Source organism: Mesoplodon mirus (genome assembly GCF_964341445.2).
Source record: "Mesoplodon mirus genome assembly, chromosome: 9".
Lineage (NCBI taxonomy): Eukaryota > Metazoa > Chordata > Mammalia > Artiodactyla > Ziphiidae > Mesoplodon > Mesoplodon mirus.
The window spans coordinates 58,668,082-58,682,729 of record NC_138985.1 but is presented as its reverse complement, the minus strand read 5'-3'; the positions used below and the strand labels follow the sequence as shown (position 1 = coordinate 58,682,729).

The following is a 14,648-nucleotide window of genomic DNA, read 5'->3' as shown; positions in this document are numbered from 1 at the left end:
AACTGAGGACGAAAATATCTATAGCATTTATAGCAACAAAGAAATCAGAGTTGACCTTGTTAGGACATATTTGGTTGGAGTGTAAGTGTAGGATGAGGAAATTTTATATGGAGGAGAGATGTGGAATTGAGAAGGAGCAACCTGAATGTTTGAAAATCAATGTGAAAGAGTGAGAGGTTAAAAATAAGACAGAGAACATAATAATAAAGCTTCGTAGGGATTATTGGAGAGATTGACTTCGAAAAAGTCACCATTCTATTATAATAGGAAAGAATGAGTGTGGAAATTTGTTGGCAGGAGATTGAGGGTGCAGGGGACACGTTGACACTTCATTTTTTCCATTAATTAAAATTTTTATTTTAGGTTTGCTAAAGTAAATATCTTGGTGAGAGTTAACTATAAAAAACTGAAAGAAATCCTTATCTGGGCTTTTTCAAGTTAGCGTGAAGTGGCTTCTAAGCACTTTTTCATTTTTATGTGTATAGTGATATGTGGAGGAGTTTTGATAAAAAGTTTTGATCAAAAAGATCTGACTCTCCGCCCCGGGTCGCCGCAGCCTCCGCCGCTTTCGGGCCTAGCAGCCTGAAGGGAAAAAAAAGAAAAAGATTAAAAAAAACCCGAAAACGCTTTAAAATCTTAAAAAAAGAAAGAAAGAAAGAAAAAAAAAAAGAGCGAATCCTCCTCGGAGAACCCGCGGGGAAGTCACTTTTGCACGCTTCCGGCCTGCCCGACGCCGCCGTCGCCGCCGCCGCCGCACCTGGGCGTTCGTCGGTCCCCGTCCGTCGGTCCGGTGGTGAGCCGCTCGCGCGCCCGCGTCCACGCGCCTCAGCCCGCCGCTCGGCCGCGCCGCGTGGCAGCCCCGCGCCCGCCGGCCTCCGCGCTCCACGTGTCCGCGCTGCCCTTCGCCGGCCCGGCGTGGGAGGCGGTTGCGCGCTCCGGCCGCGCGGGGCTTGCCGAGTCGGCACCGACAAATATTTGGTTTCCCTCTTCCCCGGGTTGCTGTAATCTTAAACCGCCGGGAGCCCGAGGCCTATATTTATAGAGAAACGCACGTTCCGGAGGCCGCCGTGGGCACCACTGGGTTGCCTCGGGAAGAATTTTTGTAATTTGGAGGACAGTCCCTGTTTTCATTGTTTTCATTTTTTGAAATTGGGAGCTTCCAGGCCAGGACAGCTGAAAATTAACAAACTCCCAGGGAGGGCCATATTGTTTTTGAGAGCCTTTTGTCTGTGGTTGGGCAGTCTCGTCCGAGCCGTCGCCGCACTCCTCTCCGGCCCTCGGAGCCGACTCCAGCTTCTCTGAGCTTCACTGCCACCTGTGGGCCGCGGCTCGGAGCGGAGCCCCTTTTGTCCTGTGTGGCCCCCCCTAAGAAGTCCTCCTGGCGGGGCTCGGGGTACTGGGGGCTGGGGAGATGAACGCTGCGGCCAGCAGCTACCCCATGGCCTCCCTGTACGTGGGTGACCTGCACTCGGACGTCACCGAGGCCATGCTGTACGAAAAGTTCAGTCCTGCGGGGCCTGTGCTGTCCATCCGGGTCTGCCGCGACATGATCACCCGCCGCTCCCTGGGTTATGCCTACGTCAACTTCCAGCAGCCGGCTGACGCTGAGCGGGCCTTAGATACCATGAACTTTGATGTGATTAAGGGAAAGCCAATCCGAATCATGTGGTCTCAGAGGGATCCCTCTTTGAGAAAATCTGGCGTGGGAAATGTCTTCATCAAGAACCTGGACAAATCTATAGATAACAAGGCACTTTATGATACTTTTTCTGCTTTTGGAAACATTCTGTCCTGCAAGGTGGTGTGTGATGAGAACGGCTCTAAGGGTTATGCCTTTGTCCACTTCGAGACCCAGGAGGCTGCTGACAAGGCCATCGAGAAGATGAATGGCATGCTCCTCAATGACCGCAAAGTGTTTGTGGGCAGATTCAAGTCTCGAAAAGAGCGGGAAGCTGAGCTTGGAGCCAAAGCTAAGGAATTTACCAATGTTTATATCAAAAACTTCGGGGAAGAGGTGGATGATGAGAGTCTGAAAGAGCTATTCAGCCAGTTTGGTAAGACTCTAAGTGTCAAGGTGATGAGAGATCCCAGTGGGAAATCCAAAGGCTTTGGCTTTGTGAGTTACGAAAAACACGAGGATGCCAATAAGGCCGTGGAGGAGATGAATGGAAAAGAAATCAGTGGGAAAGTCATTTTCGTCGGCCGTGCACAGAAGAAAGTGGAACGGCAGGCCGAGTTAAAGCGAAAATTTGAACAGCTGAAACAGGAGAGAATTAGTCGGTATCAGGGGGTGAACCTCTACATTAAGAACTTGGATGACACCATTGATGATGAGAAGTTAAGGAAAGAGTTTTCTCCTTTTGGATCAATCACCAGTGCTAAGGTGATGCTGGAGGATGGGAGAAGCAAAGGGTTTGGCTTTGTCTGCTTCTCATCCCCTGAAGAGGCAACCAAAGCAGTCACGGAGATGAACGGACGCATCGTGGGCTCCAAGCCACTGTACGTTGCCCTGGCCCAGAGAAAAGAAGAGAGAAAGGCTCACCTGACCAACCAGTATATGCAGCGGGTGGCCGGGATGAGAGCGCTCCCCGCCAATGCCATCTTAAATCAGTTCCAGCCTGCAGCTGGGGGCTACTTTGTGCCAGCAGTTCCACAGGCTCAGGGAAGACCTCCATATTACACACCTAACCAGTTAGCACAGATGAGGCCTAATCCACGCTGGCAGCAAGGTGGGAGACCTCAAGGCTTCCAAGGAATGCCAAGTGCTATACGCCAGTCTGGGCCTCGTCCAGCTCTTCGCCATCTGGCTCCAACTGGGTCTGAGTGCCCGGACCGCTTGGCTATGGACTTTGGTGGGGCTGGTGCCGCCCAGCAAGGGCTGACTGACAGCTGCCAGTCTGGAGGTGTTCCCACAGCTGTGCAGAGCCTAGCACCTCGTGCCGCTGTTGCTGCCGCTGCTCCTCGGGCTGTTGCACCTTACAAGTACGCCTCCAGTGTCCGCAGCCCTCACCCCGCCATCCAGCCCCTGCAGGCACCCCAGCCTGCGGTCCACGTGCAGGGGCAGGAGCCGCTGACCGCGTCCATGCTGGCCGCAGCACCCCCGCAGGAACAGAAACAGATGCTGGGTGAACGTTTGTTCCCGCTCATCCAGACGATGCACTCAAACCTGGCTGGGAAGATTACGGGGATGCTGCTGGAGATTGACAACTCGGAGCTGCTGCACATGCTGGAGTCCCCCGAGTCTCTCCGCTCCAAGGTGGATGAAGCTGTGGCGGTCCTACAGGCTCATCATGCCAAGAAAGAAGCTGCCCAGAAGGTGGGCGCTGTTGCTGCTGCTACCTCTTAGACAAGGACAAACCGATTCAAAAGCCAAATAAACCCTCATGGAATTCAGCTCAAGGTTTGAAGACGTCCTAGCTTGTCCTATGGACCTCAACACCAAGAACCACAAATTGCAAATTTAATAGGTCATTTTGTATCAAAAGGTCAATTATGAAGCACCTAGAATTTTTCAATTAAAAGAATATATTCTCTGGGTTCTGATATGGCCCAAACAGTGTTAACTTTTTTTTTTCTATTGTGAGTTTTGATTTTTCCCCCCCAGAAACTGGTTTTATTTGATGTACCCAAGTCTTAAGTTTCTCAATAAAGAAAAAATCTCCATAAAAAAAAAAAAAAAAAAAAAAAAAGATCTGTAATGATTTAAGTTAATCATTGTTTTATTTTAGATAATACGGTTTATAAGCGGCATGCTGTGTTTACATATATGAGTCATGCATGCAGTAATAAGAAAAGTTTGTCTTATATTCTGAAAATAGGTAAAAATACATGCACAGATACATTAAAATGTCCTAAGGAATTCATTGTAGTGGGATTTTATCTTAGGCTTCCTGGAAATCTGTTAGAGTTGTGTTTTTAACTTGGTGATTTAGTGACAACATCAGGGTGGCTCCGAAAGCAGAGCTGTTAGTTGGAAATGCTTGGTGGTGAGGATAGGCCCTCCACCAGCAATTCTTCTCCCCCACATAGAGCAGTGTTTCCTTTGCCTGCCACCATTCATCCTGCCTGACCCAATCCCCTTCTCCCTTCACCTCTTATTTCACCCGTTAGCTCCTAGTTGGGAGAACGTAGGTTTGTTCACTTCTTGTAGATAATGTGATATAGGAAATAGCAATAGAATTAGTTGCTATGTGGGACAGATTGAGTCCACAAAAATGAAAGGAATTTTATTCTAATTTCCTTTTATTTTTGTCTTTATTAATTAGATGCCCCTTTCTTATTCTATGCATTTATTTTTGTTTTGCTCTTTTTCCTCTGGTCTTCTGAATACAATCAGTATTGAACCTGTTCTTGAGCTCTTTCATTGGGTCTGTTCAGACATAATTCACCAACACTTTAAACGTTCTTTTAATTTACCTGGATCTGTGGAATTTAGCAAAGGCAAGATTCAATCTTTGCTTGGACCTGAGTGCATCAGGGTGAAAAGTCATTTGACACTCTGGTAATCATAGGAATAGTCATTTCCAACTGAATTCACACTCTTATTTTCTTTAAATTTAAATGTATTTAAATGTATTTTTATTCCTGTTGATGGTTAGAGAATCAAGAAATATATTCTTTTTAAGAAACGTTCTTTAAGAGAATCATTCCATGATTCTGAGCGTTTCTGAATTCTCGTGTGGTGTTTCTGTTTTTTTGTTTTCATGTTGCAGGCAAATTCATATGTACAGTGTATCTACTCATGCACTTCTTCATTTTTCTTTAGTAGATTATATGTTCCTCTTTTAATACCTTGTGTCTTCCTTGAGATGTGCTGTGTTTCAGCATCTTTAGTAAAAGATACTGTAACACCAGTTTTGTTCGCTTTGATAACTGACAGGGTCCATTTTTACATTATTTGACATTTCTTGAGTTGATTGACAGAGAGTTATATAGTTGGGATTTACTGGGAATAAGAATCAGAGTGTGTTTATGTTAAAATACGTCTGGATGAAGCATTTAATTTCCTTATCACTTGACATTTATCTAAATTAGTTTCAAGAAAAGTTATTAAAAGTCAGAACTTCTTTATTTTTTAAAATTTCATTTGAAAGAAACTACTGGAATGTACCTGAGAGCATGCTGGATTATGCTGTGAAAAGTTTGTGTACCAACTGAACTAGTTTGTTGAGTACTACATTTTAACATACACAGATGGATTTAATTTCTCATAATCTTTAAAATATCCTTTTATTTTTTTCTCTGAAGACGATCTTGGCAGTTGAAAGAAAATTGTAGGTTTTAGAACTTTAAATCACAGAATAATGAGCACAGCTTTTACGTACAAATACAGCAGTGCTGGGGACTATTCTTCCCTTGTTGCCCTTGATTTCATCTTAGCAAGCAGTGCCTGCTCTCTTTCTCTAGACTCAGGCAAGGGGAGCGCAGGAACCTTGCCTGGAGCAGTGTTGAGCAGTGTTTCTGCAGGATCACCAGGCCTGCTTAGCTACACCTGTATGTAGATCTGAAGTCCCTGTTGCTTGATTGGCTTGGGCTGAGTTATTGATACCATGCTATTTGGACACCACCTGCATTCCTTATGTTTTATCTTAACTTGTTTTCCTCTGGCTTCCTCCCCCACACAGTGCCCTTTAAAATTAATGTAAAGTGAAATCTACACAAAACATAATATTTGAACAAAAGGTCTTAAAAGGTAAAGGATTTTCTTTCTGCCCACCACCCATCATTCCCTTTCCTACTACCTAGTATAAACTGCTTTTACAGCTTATTAATTTTTTTCCTAATAGATTTCACTGTAATTTAACTACATGACAATATCTTTTTCCTGATTTATCATTGTAGATAGTTGTTGATGCTCTGACTGTTTACTCCCCATAATAAAAATCAATAAGAGATAGGTGTTTGGTATACATTTTCCTTCTATTTGCTTCTCCATCTTCCAAGTTTTGTTAGTGAAACTCTTATTTTTACTTGGTCAAGTTTATAATGTTTATATTCTTTTCACAACTATAATTAAATCTGTGCGTTTTCTAACAGGTTACTTCTAAAAAACTAACCTAATAGGAATCATATTTACTATATTATGTTTATTTAAATATTATTATCTGCAGAACTGAGTGATTGGACTTATAAAAAAGGAAAAATAATCCTTTGTCTCTGAACAAAAATCAAAATCCATTAGTGTCTTTCTATTTCTGTTGAACATTTTTCACCTTTTTGGTATGACTCGGCTGCTATCATTTCTTTGTAATATTCCTTTTTTGTGTATTTCTTTGTCCTGTGTTGTTATAGTTACCTCTCTGAAAATTATTTTTTTTGATATAGGATACATGGGGTGTAAGTGTTCAGATTTTGAAATGACCTTTATTTAGTCCATACACAGTTGAAAGAAAAATTATTTTTTTCCTTAGAAAATGGAAGGCATTGCTCAGCTGTCTTTTCTAGCCTTCTGTTTTGTAGGACAAAGTCAGATGCTACTCCTATTCTCATTCCACCATAAATAGTGTCTTTCCTTTAGAATTTTTAGGATTTTTTTTTCTACTTGAAGTTATAAAATTTCACCTGTCTAGAAAAGTCCTGTGTCACTCTTTACTCCTAGATGATGAGACAAGAATGAAGTATTATTTAATGCTTAACTGCATGAGATGCTATGTTACTTGTTATACCAAGAGCTCTTGAAATTTATTTCTCTAGGAGTTTGTAATAGGCAGTTAATAGGCAGGACTGTGGGATAATATACCAGTTAAGAGCACAGAGTGCATAAACGAAAGCCATCAGACATGTTCAACCTGTGAGTGGCTCACTTCCCATACCCCAGCAGGGATGGGAAATACTGACATTTATAGGAGTGGGAGTAGAAGCTAGGCACCATTAGCTAAGGCAGCACTGACCATACAGTTATTCTAAATTATATTTTAATAAGGTTTTCTCCCTAAAGATATTGAGTCATGATGATGGTGATAATGATGATGGTATAATAATACTTAAATTTTGGCCTTTACTATGTGTCAAGTGCTGTACTTGTCATTTTCCTTACTTTTTCTTATTTAGCATTAACAAAATACTCCTCGGAGGTGTTATTGTCTCTCTTTTATAGATGAGGATGTCGATGCTCTATAAAATAAGTGGCAAAGCCAGGATTTAAACATAGATCTGTTGGGTTGCAGAGCTTGTTGTTCTTAAACCACAACTATGCTAGACTGTCTACCAGTGTGATAACTATTATGTGTAGTGGAAGCTCATGGCTGTTAGGCCAGTTTATATTATTCTGCTCCAGTATCTGAGTTATATTCTTACTAGAGTTAATTTTATTTTTCCCTAAAACCTATTTCTGCCAGTTGTGTTTGTTACTGTATTTATGTTGTTTAAGTAAATAAACTAATGAGATGAAACAAAATTTTTTGAAAGTAAGTTGAATGCATTAGAAAAACAACATATTGTTAAAAATGAATTTCCTTTTGAATTTTTTGTAGATGAAACAACTCATAAATTGGGGCATATAAGGTAGCAGTGTGATCTGACATTTGGATTGTTTTGCATTTGTTTTTAAGCTCCTTCACTTTTGAGAAACTGAAACTTGAAATTACAGACAATTTACTAGTCATTTGGCTCATATGAGACTAAGAAGTTAAAACTCCAGTCAAATGAAAAGACAAGACCTTGGCTCAAAATCAGAAATGGGTGAATGGGGCTTTCCTGGTGGCGCAGTGGTTGAGAGTCCGCCTGCCGATGCAGGGGACACGGGTTCATGCCCCGGTCCGGGAAGATCCCACATGCCGCGGAGCGGCTGGGCCCGTGAGCCATGGCCGCTGAGCCTGTGCGTCCGGAGCCTGTGCTCCGCAACGGGAGAGGCCACAACAGTGAGAGGCCAGCGTACCGCAAAAAAAAAAAATGGGTGAATGAAGTACATTTATACAATTGTAGTTAAAATATTCAGTACACATAAATATCCTTGTTTTAACTTTGATCAGTTGACCAACTAAAAGGTCTTCTGCTGAACTCTAGCACAAGGTTGGCAGAGGGCCTTTGTCTTTAAAGGGCCAGATAATAAATATTTTAAGCTTTGCAGGCCATAAGGTCTCGGTTGCAACTCTTCGGCTCTGCCCTTGAAGACCAAGAGCTGCCTTAGATGATATGTAAACAAATGCATATGGCTGTGTTTCAATAAAACTTTATTTAGAAACATAGCCGGTTGGCTAGATTTGGTTCCTCAGCCTGACATCTGCTCTGGAATTACAATTCATAAAGTTTGGAGATATTGTGAACATTTTTAGTGTCCTTAGTAATGGACTGTAGGCTTTCTCTGTGGTGAATGATTGTGTTCTGCGTTAGGTCAGGGAATTCTGAACAGTGTGTGGGCAGAGATCTGGGTAGATCCAAAGTGATCTTCAGAGTTCTTTTACAGTTTGTTCATGGTTTGAAGGATCATGTGGACACTTCATGGTACCTCAGAGTTGTTTGTTTAGCTTCAAAGTGTTTGAAAATCACGTTTTCTGTGAGGTCTGTTGATAAACTCAGCAGCAGTGAGTAGACTGAAATCATTGGAATAGACCTTTGATCTAAACAGACTGGAGTTTCCAGGGCCCATGGACATACAGTATAAACTTGGAAGAATAAATTTTACTTATGTGTATTTCAGAAGTTTTAGCACTCTACTGAACCATATATAAAGATGTGGTAATTGGGTAACTGATGTTCAGCATATAATGGAATCTTGAAACTTTAGAGCTAGAAGCAACCTTTTAGATCCAGCCCACTTTTGCATAGGAAACTGATGCCCAGAGTTATTAAGAGACTTGTCTTAAATCACATGGCTTAATAACAGAACAGGGAAAGATCATTAAGAGGCTAATTACTTTCATACTATCTTGTCTTTCAGCAAGTCAACTTTGTACAAAATTTTGATTTATATGCAACTTTCCAAGACGCATTTTGCAAGTGTGTGTCCAGATCAGTTATTTAAAAGAAAACTTTTAATTATTTATGGATATGTTATCTTTAATATTTTCTATAGTGATTATAAAAATGCCACCCCAAAATTGTTTGATTCATTCCATTCACTTGCAGATAGCCTTTAATAGCTTTTAGCCTTTCACCTTACAACTGGTAATTTTTTTTACTGTAATGTAGCTTTTATTTATCCAAATGTTTATGAATAGGTCCTTTTTACGTACTTTGATTAATTGACTGAAATAACTGGAATTCAGGTTTCTAAATGATGGCTAAGGGTTTCTTTAAAGGCTGTACATTTAATATGTCCACTCGTTAATCACATTTTTACATATGTATCTTTAATTAGTAGCAAACTGTTATCAAACTACAGTTGTAGATTTTGAGAGCATTTTTAATAAGACCAAAATGTTTGATTTATAAATTTTATATTTAAAATTTTCTCCATACTAGTTATCATTGTTTGCATTAACTCTTAATATATAGGCTATAAAACCATTTTAACCATAAATAATAGAAGCAATAAAAACATCTAGATTTATAATAACATTGTAAATAAACTCTAAAGCCCATTTTTTCAATTAAGAAGCTGAAAAAATCATTACTCTCACCTATGAATTAGTTTAGATATATTCCTTTTTTCTCCAAACTCACAATATTCCCTGAGAATATTCCCTGAGAATATGTTTACCAGTTCTGATATTTATTATTCTGGATGTTCTTGCTTCTCCATATCTGTGTCTCTAGCTTCAACCTTAGGTGAACTTCTGAGCCCTGTGTGATAGAGGAGTGGAACCAGCTTCCACTCTGCTTATCTCTTTTTCTTTTACTAGGGCACCTGTAGACCCAGAGCATGTCTGACTCTTTTTCTTCTAAAACGTTCTCCTTTTTTTTTTTTAATCTCTGTAGTTTTTTTTTTTAATTTGAAGTAGAAAATGGGGGCTGAAAGAATGATGGTAAAATTTTGTCATTTTTTGTTTAAATTGCAAATTTGACTTTGCAGATATTTATTACCTGCTCTGAGTCAGGCAGTGAGTTTAGTTAGTCCTGGGGTGTCACTGGGGAATAAGCCACAGTCTGCTCTGACAGATAGTCACAGATATTTCTTTACTATAATTCAGGGTGCTGTAAGCAGAGCATTGTGAAACTTAAGGGAACAGTCAGCAGAGGAAGACTTCTGAGAAAAGATGACATTTGGAAGATAGCTGGACATTTGGGCCCAAGTGAGAAAAGGAGAATGTACTTTATAGTTATTGTGAACATTATATGCAAGAACAGAGGGTGTGAAAGTCTGGGGTTTGTTTGGGGAGTTGCACATAGTCCATATGACTAAAATACAGTTGACCCTTGAACAATGTAGGGGTGAAGGGCGCTAACCCTCAGCTCAGTCGAAAATCCATGTATAGCTTATATAGTTATAAATTATACTCTGAATCTGTGATTCTGCTTCCGAGGATTCAACCGAGGATTATGTAGTACTGTAGTATTTACTATTGAAAAATATCCGCTTGTAAGTCGACCAGTGCAGTTCCAATCCCTGTTGTTCAAGGGTCAACTGTATAAGCACTGACAAGTGAATGGGAAGCTAATTTTTCATGTCAATTGTTAAGTCTTATGTGCCATGCTAATTTGGGGCTTTATCCTTGGTTTAATCAGGCGCCATCAAACATTTTAAAGTAGTGGATTAATGTGATTTTTATTTCTGCTTTACTTAGGAACTGCAAACTCAGATGTCTTTAGGGACCAGGCAGGTAACATATATATGAAGCTGCCAGATGACAGCAGGAAATGGTCAGGTCCACAGGACTGTCGGGGCTTGCCTAAAGCCTTTCACATACAAGCTATTTGAAAATGATGCATCTGCCAAATCAAACAGAATGTTGACCAAATCCAGTCTGGAGTTAGACTCCTGCTCAGAGCTATCCCTGAAAGCTTTTTGGAGTTTGTTGTACAATGTTTGGTATGCAGGTCGATGGTGTTCATCAAATAAATGGATGTATGAGTTGAAGGGTGGGATGTATGTGTTGTCTGCAGAGATTCATTAGGAGGTTATTAAGTGATAATACTTGATTTAGAGCACAAACTTGATAAAGGAGAAGCATAGGTGGATATGAGAAATACTGAAATGGTAGAATGATCAGGGTCTGATTACCAGTTATATATGAAGAGAGAGAAGAATTAAAGATGACTTTAGAATTTCCAGCTTGGATTGAATGGGTGGTAGTCATATGAATCAAAAGAGAGAACATGGGAGAAGGAACAACTCTGGGAGTTGATACTGATTTTTTTTTTTAATTGGGTGGAATGAGGAATTAATTCTAAGTGCTAAGGTGCTATCATGGCTATCCTTTTAGAGGTATTATTTTGAAGCCTTTAGCTCTCATTCCTTTTTTTTTTCATTCATTCATTTATTCTTTTTCAGACAGAAATTCTCAGAATCATTTTTTTTAAGGAAAATCTCACTCCTGCCTACAAGTATTTCCTTAACCTATATTTTTGTCTGTGGCTATTTTTTCAGGCATAAATCCTGGTTAGAGACCCTAATTTTTAAAATAAGGTATTAATCCTACACTGTTGATTGTCAAATCCTGAAGATTTGTTCATTCTCAGTGTTTACTAGAGAATATAATCTTCAATTCTCAACCTTAATCAAAAGCATGCTTATGATAAATAATATTTGTAGAAAATGGTCTAATTCCTTTACGTGTTTGGATGTTTATCTTTGAGGCCATCAGAAACTGGATACTTGTATTATTATTGGTTTTACTTTTCTGACAAATTGCTTTGCATTTGTATCTGTCTCTCTCTCTATCAAACCACTTTGGTGTTATCTCCTCAGTTTGCATTAAAAGGCTCTATAAGAAGCAAAGACAAGGAGTCCATGAATCCATATTGTATATTCTGTAAGGCTGTTACCAAGGGTGTTGTTCCTTAGGAGATAAAATATTGCTATCCTCTTTATCAAGACTGGCAAAATTTTCTCTCTCACTTAACGCCAACAAAAGTGGTTTTTTTTTCTCTTTGTTTTGTTTTTTCTCTTGAGTTACTGGTGTGTTTTGATATTCTGGACACTGAATTGTGTACTCTGGGCTTCCCTATTTGTTTTGGCTGCTAGGACTTTGAGAGTCACATTTATAATCAGATGACAGTTGTAAAAAACCTTGTATAATTTTGGTGTATTAAACTACATCTTCCACTTGTTCTTACTGTTTTATTTTAGTTTCGCCTTAACCTCTTTTGTTAAAAATGTTTTCTCTAAAATTGTATTTATTTTGTTAGATACCGCAGATCTTTAGATACCACAGATCTTTTTTAATATTGGGATATTATAATTCAAATAATATCAGTTTTTAAAAAAAACTGACCTAGGGAGAATTAAAGGGGAAAAAATCAGATTCAATCACATATCCCAAGTGTATAACTCAATATATTTTTACAAAGTGAACATAATTGTGTAATTACCTCCCAGAAACAGAAACAGAACTAGAACATTTCTAGTACCCCAGAAACTTCCTTCATGCCCCATTCCAGTCATTATTTTCCCAAGGTAACCAGTGTTCTGGCTTCTGTTACTAACGTTAGTTTTGCCTGTTTTGAACTTTAAAAAGTACACACTGTATGATTCCATTTATACAAACTGACTTCTTTTTGTCCAATATTATGTTTTTGAGATTCAGGTAGTATATTTTCATTGCTATAGTATTTCATCATAAATATATCTCACTTTACCCATTTAATTGTTCACAGACAATTGAGTTGCTTCACTTTGCCTATTACAAATAATGCTGCAAGGACTGTGTATGCACTTATGAAAGATACATATCTAGGACTTCTGGGACATAGAGTATTTGTGTGTTGAGTTTTAGGACGTATTAACAGTTTCCCAAGAGGTGCTATCAGTTTTCCCTTCCTCCAGGATTGAATTGCGTGTTCCTTTTGTTCTACGTCCTTGCCAACATTTGTTGATGTCATTTTTAATTTTTTTTTTTTTTTTTCTTTTTGCGGTATGCGGGCCTCTCACTGTTGTGGCCTCCCCCGTTGCGGAGCACAGGCTCCGGATGCGCAGGCCCAGCGGCCATGGCTCACGGGCCCAGCCGCTCCGCGGCATATGGGATCCTCCCAGACCGGGGCACGAACCCGTATCCCCTGCATCGGCAGGCGGACTCTCAACCACTTGCGCCACCAGGGAGGCCCCATTTTTAATTTTTAAAAAATATTTTTAGCCATTATGGTCGTTTGTTATACTGTCTTATTGCAGTTTTAATTTGCATTTCCTGAATGCCTGATGGAGTGCATATTTAAATGTTTTATTGGCCAATTGGGTATCTCCTTCGACAAGTATCTGTTTAAGGCTTTTACCCTTCGTTTTTATTCTGTTCTGTTGCTCTGCTTATGTATCCTTATAATAAGTACCACACTATCTTATTGCTGTAACTTTATAATAAACCTTAACCTATTTTAGTATATGTCTTACAGCATTGTTCTTCACAGTATTCTTGACTGGTCTTAGCCCTTTGAGTTTCCACATAAATTTTAGAAGCAGCTTGTCAGTTTCTACATTAAAAAGCCTTCTGGGATTTTGATTAGAATTTCAGTTATTCTAGGAGATCATTTTGGTGAGAACTGATATCAACAATATTGAAGGTTTTAGTCTGTTTACATGGTATATACCTCTATGTAGTTAAGTCTTCTTTATTTTAGCTGTATTTTGTATATTTTTTATTTGATTTATTCCCAGGTATTTGGTTTTTTGAAATTGTTTTTTTAAAAATTTCATTGTCTAATTCTTTGTTTCTAATATATAGGGATTAACTTTATTTTTGACATTTTACTTTTCATCTATATTATACTTATTATTTTTAAAACTTGCTATCAGTATTTAATTCTTAAATTCTTAGTTTTATCTATAGATTCTTCAGGATTTTCTGCCCACACAATCCTGTTGCTGCTAGTGATGACTCTTCTGTTTCTTCCTTTCTAATTCTTTTCCTTTTATTTATTTTTCTTGCCTTTTTGTACTGTCTTTAGGATCAGCAGCACAACTTACTGCTCATACTATTGATCTGTGCATTTAATTATTCAGTTTGTCTCTTTTAAAGATTGACACACCTAATTCTGTTTTATTTAATAGTGAACTGAATTCAAAGCTGCAAGATACTTTAGAGCAAATTGAGGTAAGAAGAATTATATATTAAGTTAAATGACTTTTTCTTTTCAGAGGTTTTTGAATAGCGTAGATGCATCTTATGTTTTGACTTTCATGTTATTATCAGTGTTTCTACATCACTGTGCTTTGTGTTTTTCATTTGGAATATCTGTGCATGGTCAAGTTAATGTTAATTTACTTGTACTCTCAATAATACTTTAGGAATTGTGGGATCTGAAAAGAGTATTTGAAAATATTACCATATCCAGCAAGATCCCTAAACTGTTAGTCATAGGTGTGTTCTCATGTAAACTATAGGCAAAATACTTAACCATGTATTAATTATTTTTTGATTATCAACTGCTACTCCTTTTTAGTTTAGTGAGTTTATTTATTTAAGAATGATTATTGGCTGATGATAACCCTCCTAAATTCCTAAACCTCATAATAATATCTCATACAATTCATCAAATATGTAGAAACTGGAAAGGAAAAGCTATGTTATTGTGAGCATAAAGCCTTTTCCTCCTACATTTATTCAGAGTTCATCTCT

At 38.9% G+C, this 14,648-nt stretch overlaps 2 protein-coding genes across 2 annotated transcripts in view; both read left to right on the top strand.

Moving 5' to 3' along the window:
- The window catches only part of VPS50 (VPS50 subunit of EARP/GARPII complex), a 132,803-nt gene that overhangs the window by 30,979 nt on the left and 87,176 nt on the right, over positions 1–14,648 (top strand). The window contains exon 10 of the mRNA XM_082633014.1: positions 14,081–14,123. Coding sequence (XP_082489140.1) covers positions 14,081–14,123 — 43 coding nt within the window. The remainder of the gene's footprint in view (positions 1–14,080; positions 14,124–14,648) is intronic.
- Positions 528–3,676, top strand: LOC309810038 (polyadenylate-binding protein 4). Its single transcript, XM_082631727.1, has one exon. It carries the CDS (start codon positions 1,412–1,414, stop codon positions 3,344–3,346), a length of 1,935 nt encoding a protein of 644 aa, XP_082487853.1. The 5' UTR covers positions 528–1,411; the 3' UTR covers positions 3,347–3,676.

Bases quoted from the DNA above. Each gene is read 5' to 3' on its own strand.
- LOC309810038 (XM_082631727.1), top strand. From the start codon at position 1,412: ATGAACGCTGCGGCCAGCAGCTACCCCATGGCCTCCCTGTACGTGGGT.